The following is a 15,923-nucleotide window of genomic DNA, read 5'->3' on the forward strand; positions in this document are numbered from 1 at the left end:
CCCCTCTCCCCCCAAGCTTCTTGAATCTTTTCTTGAATGTCAAGGGGAGCTGCACACCATAAGCTAACTTTCCCATAGAAGCCATCCTTTCTTGATATTCTTATCTTTTATTAAATGAAAAGGTTTTTCTATCCAGAATCCTTTTTTCTTTTCTCTGCTCTGGCTTTTTACTATTTCTATGTGTGCAGTGCAGTGTTTATATATGTTATCAGTGTAGGACTTCATGGTGTTTTGTGTAAGATCAGTTTATAAACCTTTTTATATTTTTACAGTTTAAAAAAACTTGTTGGCCAAATTGACGCACAAATAGAATAAATATGTTAGATAAGTAAAGTATACAGTAAAAACTACTTCCCTCTCAAACTTTCCCAAAATCTAGACCGCAACTGGTTTGCTTCATCAGCCTGGACTAACCTGGCAATTTACTAATGACTAATGTGCCTGTGTGTGCCATACAGCATAATGTGGGGCATAAGCTTAATGATCGATCAAAAGTTCAAGCTCTTCAGTCTTCAATTCAGATAGATAGATTTTTACCAGCTCCCATCTTTCCTATTTTCAATGAATATGAATTGTTTATTGGAAAGATACAATTCTTTAATAGAGATAACTGTTACATGTGTGTCCATTTAGGGTAGAGCCACACAAGAGCTGCAAAAAGAGAATGCCTTAAAAATGCGCTGTGTGATCAGTGTTTCTTACGGACTTCCACAATGAGTTGATGCTGACATCATTAGCTCATTGAGGATTTTGCATGCTTTTGAGTTTTTAATTAAGTATTGATTGATTCTAAACAGTTTTTATGTTTCTTGTCCCTTTTACGATTATCCGGTTCTTACAATGTTAGATATAAGTGTGCAATATGTAGAACTGTAGAAGCAGAGGATATACTGTGAAAGTTCATGCCTCCTAATGTTTCCCAGATATTTTTCCAAGCTGGTCATAAGAAGCCAAACCGTGTAGACTGGTAGTTCAGGATTGTCATAGTGAGTTAATGGACAGTTTTACAACTGCTTCTTACCTATCTGTGTACTAAAACTGAGCAGCTCTCCAAAGGAATTGTCTTCATTTTGCTGGGATAGGAAACCTTTAAGTGAAATGTAGGGATGCACCGATACCGAATATTTGGGCGAGCACTCTTACTTTTCCAAATGCTCCCCATGCCTTCCGTATCAGGAAGCCAGTAGGCGAGTCATTACCCACCCCCTGGCTTTCACTTGGTGACTAGGGAGCATGGAGACAGCTTCCCGGGTAATTACACGCCACCCGGTGTTCTATCAAAGATTGTGACTGGCTTGGAATGTGTGACCGGTCACGTGGTCACACATTTTAACAGAATCACGATCACTTTTTCGGCGGTGGAATATGTGACCGGCAAAAGGTGAAAAAATCAAACGCTTTCTCGGCTGTTCCAGGGCAGATCGGCATCGCAGATCGTATGTGCAGGAGAACCGATCTGCCCTGGAACAGCTGATCGGTCCTAAAATATCACTTTTATCAGACTTTGTGACTGCGATCTCACATTCCACAATGTGAGATAGAAGTGACATTTCCGGACCGATCATCTGTTCCAGGGCAGATCGGGTTTCCTGCACATACCATCTGCGATGCCGATCTGCCCATGAACAGCCGAAAAAGCGTTGGAATTCTTCACCTTTTGCCGGTCATTTTTTCCACCACCGAAAAACTGAGCGTCACCGGTCACACATTCTAACGCCGTCACAAACTTTGATAGGACAGCGGCTTCTCTAATGAGAATTTCCAAATAGGCGAGTACCAACAAAAAAACCACCGGTACTCATACTTGATACCGAAAAAACGGTATCGGTGCATCCCTAGTGAAATGTAATATTCCATCTCAAGAATTTGGTTTGGATGGAGCTCTGTGAGCTGTATTACATCATTCTGTAAGACTTCAGTCTTGCAAACAAATCGTGGCAGCATCTGAATAATGGTTCGGCTGCTGTGTTGCCAGTAAATGGGAATAGTGGGAGGAGGGTTAATGCATGGAGTGGTCAGTAGCAGCTGTAAAACGTTATTATTGTGGAAATATTGTGTATCTTACAGTATTATACGAGGATTGATATAGTTTGTGTTTTAGTGGCCATATCTACATTATAAAAGCACTTCAGTAGATTAGAACTTAGATTTTACATTTGGTAAGTACCATCAATTATTGTGTAGTGTTTTTGTTTTTTTTTTAAAGTTTTCACAAATGTGTTTTAGCATGTTTCATTAAAGTACAAAGTATTCACATAGAATGCTATAAGATTTAAGTTTTACCTCTTTTCTTGAGCACTTTATTTGTTCATATGCTTGCTTGTATTTTTTTTTTTTTTAAAGTATGATATTTCTGTAATCCCACTTATTCTGAGTATACATTTCTTTGTATTTTTAAATCTATTTTGTTATTTTTAGCAATGTGCAGTAATTTGTTTTTCTTCTGTAAGTATTACATTTTATTTTGTGAAATCCTTTCCGTGGGTTTCATTGGTACGCAATGTTGTGGACCACTGCTTGTTGTTGCGATACAGAAAAGCCTGTGTCTATTTTAGGCGTTTACTGTACATTTCCACTGTGAAAGGCGCGAGATTGTGTCATCTCATGCTCGCCTCCTGCAGGTCTCGTCCTGCTGAAATATGGACTAAGTTAAACCTCGTGAGTACTTGACCCGGCTTCTCTCTGCAGCCAAAAGCGTAAGAACCGCACATTGGAATTGTAATTACCTTTTTATGGGGAACAAACCGGGAGTGGTGTGCTGTACTCTGCTGTGTTTAGGAGATGCAGATTTATTTATTTTCTACAAACCCTCTGCAGACATGTGGACTTTGAGTTGTGTCGTGTATGTGTGCGTGAATGTGTGCACACATCTTCATCTATACGTAGCATGTTACTAGGCTGTACGTCATCACTGGCTGCATTCATGAGAGCGTCATCTGGCTTCACTTTCCTTTCACATTTTATGAATTCACCTGACCAGACTTCTTTTCATTCATTATTTTTTCACTCATTTCTCAAGCCTCATGTTTTGTGCCCGTGTGAAGATGTGTAAAGTATTTTCCAAATTAGGTTTTGGCTGGTTCAAAGGAAACCCATCCTGGCCGGACTTGTGCAAGAATATTCATAATCAGGCTTAAGTTAGCATAACGCTGTAGTCTTATGGAGGATTTATATCTGCCCCTCCATGTTGCTTCACTTAAGGTGCCCATACACTGCTCGATTCTCGTACGAGAATCGGGCGAAATCCCGCGATCGTACGAGAATCGAGCAGTGTGAACTAAGACGTGCGACCGTTTCTACTGTACGGTCGCATGTCTTTTGTCGAGCCAACATGTTCGAAAACCCGCCGAGAATCGTACGATTCTCGGCGGGTTTCTAGCCTGCTCGCCCGATAGCTGCGGAACGGGCCGGTGTGCGCACGCGCACACTGCCCGTTCTGCATTGCTGTCATCGGAAGCCGCCCCTCAGCGGGGCGGGCTTTCGATGATCGCAAGTACGATCTGCACGTCCAAGGTGGGCAGATCGTACGGGCTTTCAAGAAGCATACGACCATCGCAAGACAAAAGTCTTGCGATGGTCGTAAGGTGTATGGGCACCTTTACTCTGTCTGACTGACACTTCAGCTGGAACCAATGATCACCCAGTATTTGATTACTACTGCCTTGTCAACCTTCCGGTCACACACAACAATTGTCAGACCACAGATGACTTTTGACCCTCTGTGTGCAGTAAATATGTGGGTGACTAGGTTTCTTTCATTTTAAAAACAAAATCAATTGTAATGTAAAAGAGGGAGCAATCCCATTGTTCTGACAAACATTCTAGCTGCCTAACAAGAATATTTGGAGATGGGAATATGGAAGCTGCCACTGTACGTAAGATGGTGCACTTCTTATATTGAATCTACCCACTTCAGCTGTTTTAAAGTAATTGTTTTCCTTTTTAAAGTATCACCCTTTGTAAATGGCTCATTTTACAATTTTAATTGAGTTCCTTTAGATTTTTTTAAAATGATGATAAGGTTCAATATATTGTATGCTTCAAGTACTTGTATGGTTCTTAATTTGTGCAACAGGTCCTTTCTAGCATCTTATTGCTATCCATTCCATTCTTATGACAAGGAATACAGTGTATATTCATAAAATATTTGCCATGTAATCTGTATCTGGCTGACAGGTTTCCTCTAGGTAGGTCAGGCACATTGTCGCTGTCAGTTAGTTTGCCAACTTGGGATGTTATCAAGATAAGGTTTGTGTGCTCTGGGCACCGGCCTGCTGGAACCCAAGCCAAGTCCACAAACATACTATCTCTGCATAGCACTACAGAACAAAGTCATTGTGCAACTTTCAAGTCTTGAATGAGATCAGACAACACTGCAAAGCAAACATAATGAAGGGAATTTATCAAAACTGGAGCAGCTCTGCACGGCAACCAATCAGCTTTTCTCTTTCATTTTCAAATCTTAAGTGAGCAAACTAAAGAGAGAAGCTGATTGGTTACCCTGGGCAACTGCTCCAGATTCTGTCTGCTTCAGTTTTGATAAATTCCCCCCAATGAGTTTTGCTCGAGTCTCCTAAACGTATCTATTCAGATACCTAAATTGAGCAGTTCTCCTACAGTGCTTTTTCTTGAAGGTGTTTTTCCCTTTTATACCTTGTTAGGCTAAAAGAATAAATATTCCTGCCAGACTATTTAATACTATTGATCTGTCCTTCGAAATAGCTTACCCTTACAAAAAAGTATTACCGTATGTTTTAATGTTTTCACTGGAAAAGCAAGCATAGTGAAGTTAGACTAATGAAAGCTGATTTTGCACACCATGGGCCTTAGTTATGGTAGCTCCTGAAGGATTAGTTGTCTCAGTCTGTGTTCCCCACAGTCAATCTATTCACTCCCCGAAGAATCTGATTGGTTGACATTAGGCATCAGACTCCTTAGAGACCCTTCTTCAGTCTTGATTGAGGCCCCATGTGTTTTGCACTGTGTTGTGGTATAAAGGCAATGTATTGTATTGTCCTTTTAAATGGTGTTTACATATACCCGTTGATTTTACACAATTTAGTTTGTAATGATATATGTAAATGGGGGCAGTCCTATTTGCTTATTATATACTTAGGTTTTGCTACCTTCTTTTCATTGCTACACAGTGGGTATGCTTTATTGTTCCTTCTTACCGTGCAAATGTTGGCCAACCACCTCAAAAGCAATGCATGAGGTTTTAGGCACGGGAGAGACTTGGCACCCTCACATCAGGAAGTGCACTGCTATTTTTCACTAGGAATTCAAGATGAAAAGTAAATTTTTCTAGGGTACTACTTGGGACAAGTAACAGTTCTAGATGTTTTCTATAACATAAACAAAGAAATTGAAGATTGGTTAGGTCCACTTTCATAACTGTTATAAAAACGTCTGTAGCGATAACTCCCCGGAGCCGTTGTTTGCCCGGTCAACATCTATAGTCGCTCTAGGGGTTGATCTCCAGCTGCGCCCCATTAGCACTAACCGCTCTCCTCTTATGTCCATAAATTGATGTCCACTTCAGTAATAGAATGCTAAGTAAACAGTTTATTGAACATCTTTGGGAGAGAGGGTATAGGGTTTCTAGGTGTCTAGGGGTAACCATCAGAAGCTCCAGACTCACCGGACCTTGTAAAAGTAGCAATGCAGATCCACCCGACCACATCAGATAACCACTGATGTACCAGACAGTCCAGATGAATGCAGATCCTCAATCCAGGAAGTACACTGACCATGCTCTTAAGCCCACATGGTTCCAGGGTGCTTCAAGAGCCTTCTCTGGTCCTGGTTCTTTTCCTCTTTCCATCTCTCAGGCCTCCTCCATGTTGGAAGCCTCAGGGAAACCTTTTCCCTTACATCAGTCAAAGCCCATCCCCAGGCCTTGGCTTAGCCTGGGGGGCAGGCTGAACAGAACCCAGTCCTAATCCATGGCTAGTCCCGGGAGGGAGAGAGAGAACATGGCAGCTCCCACCAATATACCTACCCTACCCCAGCAGACACCACTGGCTGAGAGAGGCCCAGTGATTGGCTGCTGTACTGTACATATATTACAGTATCCACCATTGGCTGTCCCACAATATGACAGAGTCTCACTCCGCCCAGGGGGGTACAGGCAATGTTAGACACCTGGGATTAACCATGTAATTGCTACTACAAATCCAGCCAGGCTGTCTACAGCCCTGGCCATCACTAAATGCCTAGTAGTCACATCACAGAAGGTGATGTGCGCTACACGTCCATGAGCTTGCAAGAACATCTAACTGGGCAGAATCATCTGGTTTGCAACACATTTACATGTAAGCCTGTACAAGAGTGAGTGAGTATGTATGTATGTATGCATGTATTTATAGAGTTTGAAAGATAGAAGTCTATCAAGTGCTTTGTCAGGATGTCTGATCTTTCTCCATCCCTCCAAACACTGCATGTAAAACACCTTATTCTTTAAACTACTGGGCATCCTGCATTTTCCAGCCCCATTTCAGAAAGTAACCACATACAAACCATTCTATGTTTCATTGATTATATGCTGTTGTACTTCTTCTTAATACTATATTGGACAGCCAAAGCATGAGTGCTGTGTAAAAAAACATATGTAGGACCAACTTTATGTTCCATAGACCTCTTTAGATTCTTGATCTATGTTTAATATATTTTTCATTAGAAATGAATGCATCTAGATTAGATTTTTCTTTTAATATAAATGTCTCTTATATGTCATCAGATCATTTAGCATTAACAGTATTTTTGTTTTAGTACTTTAAATAGAATTGAAATGTCAAAAGCTGAAGCAGCATATTATATTTATGCCTGGGGCCATGTAGAGCACTAACTTCTGAAGTGAACATTATTTAACTAACATTTATAAGTTGTGTTAATTCAGTAGATAATACATTTACCCTAAAATTATTTAGCACGTGTCCTAACATAGGGGTGGGATTTATTAATATTTTGTATTAGCAGTCATGAATTCCTACTACATTGTGACCCTCACATGTACCATATATTTTCTAAACAAACTGCAATATTATCATACAGTCTAGTGCATGACATACATTCTCCTCTTAGTACATGACCTTGTTTTTGTGCTATATAATAAGTCTTTGTCATTTGATTTATTTAGGTTTCACTGCAATAACCGCCACTAATCCCATCTGGCTGATTAAAACACGACTACAGTTAGATGCAAGGTAAGATTGTTTATTGGGCTGCAAATCTGTTTCCGTTAAAAACAAAGGCCTCCAAACAGCAGGGGGTTGTAAGCAAGTACTTTGAGGTTCTGCATAGTAGAATGGTTTTTCTCTTGCCTAGACTGTTCCTAAATATTGGTTATGGATGCGTCATTTTACATTCTCCACAATGATGAGGGAACCTTTTGCCGTCTGCTTTTTTTCTGTAGACTCTTTTTTGTTTTTTTAACAGAAGCTCCAACATTTTTATTATAAATTGCTGCTTATTTGGCAGCGACGGTGTAGTTTGAGGACCGGTGCACACCTAGGCGACACGCTGTGGGTGCCATTATTTTCTAATGGCACCCCAGTTGCGCCGCGCGGATCACACTGTTTCCCGCCGCGATTCCACCCGTGCTTCTGAACATTTAAATATCCATGCGTCGTGTATCGCAAAAAAAAAGGTACATGTACCTTTTATCTGCGATTGCTGGGGTGTCACCCCATTTAAATCAATGGGGCCACGCGGCAATCGCTGCCTGCATTTGACCCTGCGATTCCCGGGACGCACGATCCCGGATAGCGGAGGTCTGCACCGGGCCTGATTTTAAACATCCTCAGATGCAGCACCTATCCAGTGTCCAGTGTCCCCTGCCTCCACAGTGCCAGGCAGCTTTTACAGTCCAGGAGGAACTACTGCAGAGGCATCCTACTATAATCTAAAGCAGTGGTTCTCAACTTGTGTAACCTTAGGACCCACAGTTCTCCTTGGTCATTAAGTCGTGACCCAAGTTGCACTGCGATGGAACGCACGGCATTGCAGCACCGGGCGTTCGGGCTCAGGCAATTGGACTGTGGGTGGGAGGTGCATTTGGGGTGTCCTTCAAAATAATAACACAACGCACCTTCCACACCAGAACACGCAGTAGGTGCGATTGGGTGGTACTGTGCATTAATCTCATGGGACTGTGTGATTAACACACTGTACTAATGAACGGCACTGACATACATACACAACCACAGACAATCTCGCAGACATTCACAGACATATACACACTCCAAAAATATTATTTTTTTCTAAGATCCACCCAGTCTCCCTACCTTACGAGAACTGGAGTGGATCCTCAGCCTGGGGTCCAGTGTGGGCTACTGTACTGTGGCGGAGCTCCATCCATACGTGCATTGTTTGTACAGCTCCCTTACACGCCCTCTAGAGGTGCCGGGAGCCAGAATGTGACGTCACTCCGGGCCAGGCACCTCTACAGGGCACATGTGGGAGCTGTAAGCAATGCACGTATGTATGGAGCTCCCTTGTGGCCATACTTACAGCCCAGCCCACCCCACCCCACCTCAACCTGACACGCAGGGCCGGGCAGCATATTTTGAATGGCTGCTAGGCACGAGAACTGACGGTGCTGCGTTAGGGGGAGGCTGAGGCGTATCACCTAGAAAAATGGAAGGCATGTGGCAACCCACTGAACATGGGGTCACGACCCACCAGTTGAGAACCAAGGATCTAAAGCAATCAAGGCTCTGTTGATTTGCTCAAGCATACTTTAAGCAACAGAGAGCGCAGGGATGACCCCATCAATATAATATAATCTTTGATCTATCACTTTGTCTGCCAAATGCAGGCAGTGGTTTTGGAGGGGTGCAAGAGTGTTGACTCCCCCAAGAGGGATTTTGAAGTGGCTATTAAACTGATTTCTGTTGGAAAACTCTATTAACCACTTGAAGTCCGCGGTGTTAAACCCCCTTCCCATCCAGGCCATTTTTCAGTGTTCAATGCTGCGGTACTTTAATTGACGTTTATTCCGTCATGCAACGCTGTACTGAAATGAATTTTATATCCTTTTTTGGGGACAGATAGAGCTTTCTTTTGCTGGTATTTAATCACCACGGGGGTTTTTTTAATTTTTTACTATATTAAGGGAAAATTACCAATTTTTTTTTTTTTAAACTTGTTTCCCCTATATTAAGTGATAAAGCATTTATTATTACCCAGTTTTTTGGTAAAATATAAAAGACGGGTTCACGTCGGGTAAAAAGACACCAAACACATCAAGCCTTAAAATTGCACGCGCAAAACCTAAAAAAACTACAATACCCAAAATTGGCCACAGGCGACGCTTTAAAAGCTTTTAACGCCCATCATTTTAGTGTTATCAGTGATTGATGGCCCTAAAATGATTGCTCTCACTCCAACGTTCAGGACAATATGTAACATGCGTAGCGCAATTGTCATTTTTGCATGCTGGCTCTGCGAACGCGTATTTACGTTTAATTTTTTTTTCACTTTTTTTTATGTGACTTATTTTTTTACTCTTTTTTTTAATGTTTTTTTTTACACTTATTGTTATTGCTATTACATAGGGGGATAACAATCCCCCTATGTAATAGCAAAGACACACTGACAGGTCCTCTTTATGGAGACATTAGGGATCTCCAAGACCCCTAATGTCACCTGGGGACCCCAAAAGAAGCTGATGAAGCACAGATCTGCTTCATCAACTTCTTCTCTCTGGCTATAGCAGTCAGATGACTGACAGGTGAATGCGGAAGTGATGTAATACACATCACTTCTGCATTCACAGCACGGAGGGAGGTCAGCAAGGAGGAAGATGCTGACCTCCCTCCCATCTTACTTCCTGATGCCCTCCCGGGCCGCAGATGGGGCAGCTGATCCCGGGATTGAAGGTGAGGGGTCAGGAGGGGGGGCGGTGGCAATTCAGTGTTCAATGCTGCGGTACTTTAATTGACGTTTATTCCGTCATGCAACGCTGTACTGAAATGAATTTTATATCCTTTTTTGGGGACAGATAGAGCTTTCTTTTGCTGGTATTTAATCACCACGGGGGTTTTTTTAATTTTTTACTATATTAAGGGAAAATTACCAATTTTTTTTTTTTTAAACTTGTTTCCCCTATATTAAGTGATAAAGCATTTATTATTACCCAGTTTTTTGGTAAAATATAAAAGACGGGTTCACGTCGGGTAAAAAGACACCAAACACATCAAGCCTTAAAATTGCACGCGCAAAACCTAAAAAAACTACAATACCCAAAATTGGCCACAGGCGACGCTTTAAAAGCTTTTAACGCCCATCATTTTAGTGTTATCAGTGATTGATGGCCCTAAAATGATTGCTCTCACTCCAACGTTCAGGACAATATGTAACATGCGTAGCGCAATTGTCATTTTTGCATGCTGGCTCTGCGAACGCGTATTTACGTTTAATTTTTTTTTCACTTTTTTTTATGTGACTTATTTTTTTACTCTTTTTTTTAATGTTTTTTTTTACACTTATTGTTATTGCTATTACATAGGGGGATAACAATCCCCCTATGTAATAGCAAAGACACACTGACAGGTCCTCTTTATGGAGACATTAGGGATCTCCAAGACCCCTAATGTCACCTGGGGACCCCAAAAGAAGCTGATGAAGCACAGATCTGCTTCATCAACTTCTTCTCTCTGGCTATAGCAGTCAGATGACTGACAGGTGAATGCGGAAGTAGGGGGGGGGTCACGCAGCCAGCACATACACTCAATCGGTAGGCTATAGAGCCGCCGATCGTGTGTATGTGAAACAGCCGGTAACGGCTCTTTGCATTGAACGGGCTTTTTCTGCACGTGCTATGGGGCGCGCACAAGCGGGAAAAAAATGCCGTCTAGAGACTACAACCCGCAAATGGGAGTCCGCCGTCCGTCCGTTTTTTTGCAACGGGTGGCAACAGGTTAAGCAAAGGATTGTTTGGCATTGCTCATGCACTGCAACAACTTTTCTGAAAGGTCTTCTAATGCCTTCCTGGGTTCCTTCCGAGAAATCCTGAATTCATTGTAATGTTACTGTCCTGTTGTGTCACTTTTGGGCAGTTATTGTAACAATAGATCATTAATGAAACATACTCTTAAATATTTCTTCCCTTTCCAGAAACCGAGGTGAAAGACGAATGAGCGCATTGGAATGCATCCGCAAGGTGTATAGCACAGATGGCGTTAAAGGTTTTTATAGGGGCATGTCTGCCTCCTATGCTGGCATCTCTGAAACTGTTGTCCACTTTGTTATTTATGAAAGTATTAAACGGAGACTGCTGGAATATAAGACTGCAACAGCCCTGGATAATGAGGAGGAGTCTGTAAAAGAAGCTTCTGATTTTGTTGGACTAATGTTGGCAGCAGCAACTTCCAAGACGTGTGCCACCTCTATAGCATACCCACATGGTACGTAGAGTCTGTATATATTTCGTATTTGTGACAGTCTGCAGATTGCGGTGTCTGTTGAAACATTGCCACTTAGAGGCTGTTTGCTGTCATGGCCATTCACAGCATTTTGTGTGCTTCTAAATACCAAACGTACTCAAATTCTACAATTGTTTTTTGTTTGGATGGTCAGGTAATGAAAGCATCCTATTGCTTATTAAATACATTACTCTAAGTTTTTATCTATGGTTTTCATCATTCTCTTTGGTCAGTTTTTATCAGTAGCCCTGTATTATATTAAATATTTTCCCTCTTTATGTACTGAGGAAAAAATGATTCCTAAGTGAGGACATAAGTAAAATCAATCCATGAACTTCGCAATGAAGCCTAGAAAACATTGAGGAAATATAATTCTGTGTTGGAGACCTTTTTATTTTCTACTCCATGTGTGTGTGGGAGACTTCACTGGGCTGGAGAGCTAAAAACAGGCCATTCAAAAAAAAATATTTAAGCATCCATCGGTCTCTGATATCAGTGCAGCCACAGCTGTACAAGATATTACTGCCAAGTTAAAACTCCATCCAGTGCCCTCAGTCTTGGCTGTATATTGACTTAAAACACCCCTCCCTCGTTTATTTACCTTCCCTTAACTCCCACACCTTTTTTTATTTGCCCACTTGGAACAAAAATAAAAAAAACTGATCATTCTAGGTATGGGATCATGTGAGTCTCTGCCTTTCTGATGTATATAAACAGTAGTAAAGAATCACCAGAACACTAATGGATAGTGTGTGAACACTCCTTCTTTATTCACGCATAATGTCAAATCTCCAAGAGCTTGGAAATGTGATGTTATGCGTGATTAAAGAAGAAAGAGTGTTTCCACACTATCCATTGGTGGGCTGGTGATTCTTTACTACTGTTTACATACATGCAGAGATATCTGCGATCACTACAGCACCCATCTGCATATTAAGGGTATCCGATAAGGTGTGCAGTAGTATCCCTATGGACATCTGCCTTTCTGATGGTGCAGCTCTAGAAGCATGCCAGGTACGTTTCTATCAGAGTTGAAAATTAAAGCGGTGTGCAGGGAACACAGTTTACGTACTCAGGGCTTCTGTTTTACCTCTAAGTATCTAGCTGTAGTAAATCCAACCCACTTCAGAAAACTTTATTGCTAAGAACTTGTTCTTGGAAACGTATTTCCTTACAGATTTGATATCATGTCTGTTATTCCCAATCCTGCCCACTGTATGTTACTCCCAGGTCCCACGCTGTCTTGGAAGCCTGTTTGATTTTACTTATTGCCTTGGGGTTTTTTTGGGGGTTTTTTCCTCTATCTGACCCACAAAAAGATATTGATCAGGTCAAGATGCCTAACGCCTTTTAAAATCTAGTTTAGAAGATATAAAAACCCAATCTGTGTTTTAAAAGGTAAACAAATAAAAATGATGGAGATAAAGTATTATAATTTGAATATTTTTTTTAAATAAAACTGTTCCATTGTCTATAAGGCATAGGGTATGTGTTCTATAAGGCATAGGGTATGTGTTTTATATAAGGCATAGGGTATGTGTTTTATATAAGGCATAGGGTATGTGTTTATATTTATCCTTATTTCTGTGTAGTTTGTCATTTTTGTATTATTATTTTTTGCAGAGGTTGTACGGACAAGGCTACGTGAAGAGGGCACAAAATACAAGTCCTTCTTCCAGACACTGTCTCTGGTGGTGAGAGAAGAAGGCTATGCTTCTTTGTATCGTGGCCTCACAACGCACCTGGTTAGACAAATTCCAAACACGGCGATAATGATGTCAACCTACGAAGTGGTTGTCTATTTGCTAAATGGATAACTGCCTGGCGTGTGTATTCTTGTTTGTGAAGAAGATGGGTGACCAAAGAACTGAAAGTGGACCAGGGAGCACCTAGAGAAGAATACTGATGGTGACAACAAGAAAGGCCCATAGTAACCATCATAAAATGGATAGCTGCTGCTGAACGTGCTCCTGCCACCTTCACTGTGTGTGGTCTTTGGCCACTCATGAGATGGAATTGAGAGTGTGTCAGAACTGATAACATTATGCATTTCACAGCTGCCATTTCAATCTTAAATGGTATGGTCTATTAGGCTGTGAAAAGCTTGACACTAATGGGATGACAAACACAAAGCTGCGCTATTCAGTTTTACAGTGTACAGATGGCAAGCCGTCCTGTGTTTCCTCTGCATACTGTAAAACACACAGTGTACCCAACACATTATGTTCCCTACACATCTCATTCTGCTGTGTCTCTGGCTGAACTTGAAAGTAATGTAGAGAGATCCCATTATTTGATGTGTTATTAAGTACCTGGATAATGTACAGGTTTATTGATTTCATTCTCTTTTTTTCTGAAATAAGCTGCTGTTTGTACATCAGCTGTACATGTGCACTTGTTTCCCCATGACCAAAGTAAGGCCATCTTGGTTTTCAGGTTATGTAATACATAAGAATCTGCTACACCAAATACTTGATTCCTGTCTGGAAGGTACTAATGTACTGAAAGTCATGCTACGCTTTGTTTTATTGAAGAATATTTATCTATATACTGTGAAATTTAAACAAACAGAGGGTACTTGACCAGGCATAGCCTTCTCAAAGCCTTCTGGTGTGGGGCCGCACAAGCATTTTTTGCACCTACCATTATATTGTAGCGCACAAATACCATTGTATTTTGATTGGTCTTTTAATGGTCATACAAGTTTCTTGGTGTTCAAGATATCATGATGCTTTTTAACACATTACATTGCGGCCCCTCGCGTTAGCAAGGGTTCAAGTTATTTGCTTCCTTTTTCACATGTGTAGTTTCATTTAAGCTATTTATCCTATATAGCCACTCCATAAAAGTAGTATAAAAAGAACCACAGTTATACCTAAAATACAAAGTACCCCAAAACTGAAGAGCCATTTGTGATGAAGTTGAGTCAAATGTATACATAAAATGTGCTTTCCTATAAAACAAAAAGAAATATTTGATTATTTCATGTAGTGTGTGCGTGGTGTTTGTTTGTTTTTGATGGGAAGCAATTTTCTTTCTTGCTTCAAATCTAGAGTTCAGCCAACTGTCCATGGGAGCATCTCCTCCATCAGATGGAAAGCTACAAGTGCAGTTTTGAAACAGGAGAAGACAGTCCTGGGTTTTTCAGCTGTTGTGGTACAAATCATTGGCTTGCAGGTCTTGCCGGGACTTTTAGTGCGGCAGCAGCTGGAAAGGATTGAACAGTAATATGCCCATACAACACTATTTTCAGCTTCGAGTTGGCCATCAGTGAAGGTATGCCCTCTTGGGCATTCAGCAGTACTATTATGGTTGTCCATATTGACTTGTGGGCTTTCTCAACAGGGAAGGTTAATGAAGCAACAATCACACAGTCAAGCGGTAGTCTGAGAGTGTAACCTCAACTTTTTGCATAAAATGGAATAATCTCTATAATGTAAAAAGGGTTTGGTTTACTAAAGGCAATTTGGCTGTTCACTTTGCACTGGAAATTTCCCTTAGCTTAGTGAATGTGGTAATAATTCACTTTACAAAGAATTTCCATACACAAGCAAGGAAAATAAAAGAAACCTGTATTTTTGCTTGCACATATTTGGATGATGGAAGTCAGCAGAGCTTTAACTCCTCAATTATGCTAAGAGCAAATCCTCTTACAGAGTGAACAGACTATTTTACCTTTCGTACATCAACCACAACATTTCTAATCCAGGGTTGGCACAAGGTAGCAGTCACCTCATAGTGTCTGCTTGGCAGGTCCATTCTCCAGTTCAGCACACCAGGTTCCCCCGAAAACCAAAAGTGCTTGGGTGTGCACAACTCAATCCAGTTTCTTGTGTTCAGAGTCTGGCCCTCCCTCCTACTAAGCCTTCCTGTTGGCTCATCACTGTGATGAGCTCTCTTACTGACCAATAGTGGGTTTTAGAAGGGTGTTAGGGTCGGCCCTCAACATAGGAAGCTGGATTGATCTGTGAATACCAGCACAGCTATGTTATCCCTAGGAATGGTTTAGGTGCTTTTGTTTTGTACTACTTACATTCACTTTAAGTTTTCCAAATCTTACTTCATATAGAAGATAAAGTGTATTTTAGATGCATCTAAAAATTGTAGTTTCCTTTTAGTTTCAGTCATTCAGATGTATTAGAGAAGATCTTTTAGTTTCAGTCATTCAGATGTATTAGAGAAGATCTTTTATGGAGTGGAATCTGAAAGTGCTAGCGGCAAACATGCCAGTCATTTTAAAGAGAACCCAACATCCAAATTAAGTAATACATTTTCTCATTTGCTAACAGGCACTTTAACAGTGTCTGTAAATACATTTCTGTAAAGGAAAAGTGCCTTGGAGACCACCCTGGACTTGGGGTACCTGCTGCTCTGCACACCACCTGACTTTGGGGTGGAGTGGTATCTCTTCCCATTTATACATGAGCAGAATTTGCCAGTGTATTGAGCCTTCTCACTGTCCCGCAGTCTGTCTAGAGACCGAAGTGTCCCATCCCC

General features: G+C 41.2%; 1 protein-coding gene and 1 long non-coding RNA gene across 3 annotated transcripts in view; one reads left to right on the forward strand and one right to left on the reverse strand.

Annotated features, from left to right (window-relative positions):
* Nucleotides 1-14,791, forward strand: part of SLC25A36 (solute carrier family 25 member 36) — a 51,855-nt gene extending 37,064 nt beyond the window's left edge. For both annotated transcript variants that reach the window (XM_018556067.1, XM_018556066.1), the window contains 3 exons: nt 7,139-7,205; nt 11,119-11,408; nt 13,050-14,791. In XM_018556067.1, the coding sequence (XP_018411569.1) occupies nt 7,139-7,205; nt 11,119-11,408; nt 13,050-13,243 (551 nt within the window). In that variant the 3' untranslated portion in view covers nt 13,244-14,791. The remainder of the gene's footprint in view (nt 1-7,138; nt 7,206-11,118; nt 11,409-13,049) is intronic.
* LOC108786713 overlaps nt 6,282-15,923 on the reverse strand; it is a 16,730-nt gene continuing 7,088 nt past the window's right edge. Inside the window, exons 2-3 of the long non-coding RNA XR_001941223.1 lie at nt 7,071-7,076; nt 6,282-6,292 (exon numbers count right to left, since the gene is read on the reverse strand). This is a non-coding gene — a long non-coding RNA (uncharacterized LOC108786713). The remainder of the gene's footprint in view (nt 6,293-7,070; nt 7,077-15,923) is intronic.

The sequence above is a fragment of the Nanorana parkeri genome, unplaced genomic scaffold (genome assembly GCF_000935625.1).
Source record: "Nanorana parkeri isolate BGI_ZX_2015 unplaced genomic scaffold, ASM93562v1 scaffold223, whole genome shotgun sequence".
NCBI lineage: Eukaryota > Metazoa > Chordata > Amphibia > Anura > Dicroglossidae > Nanorana > Nanorana parkeri.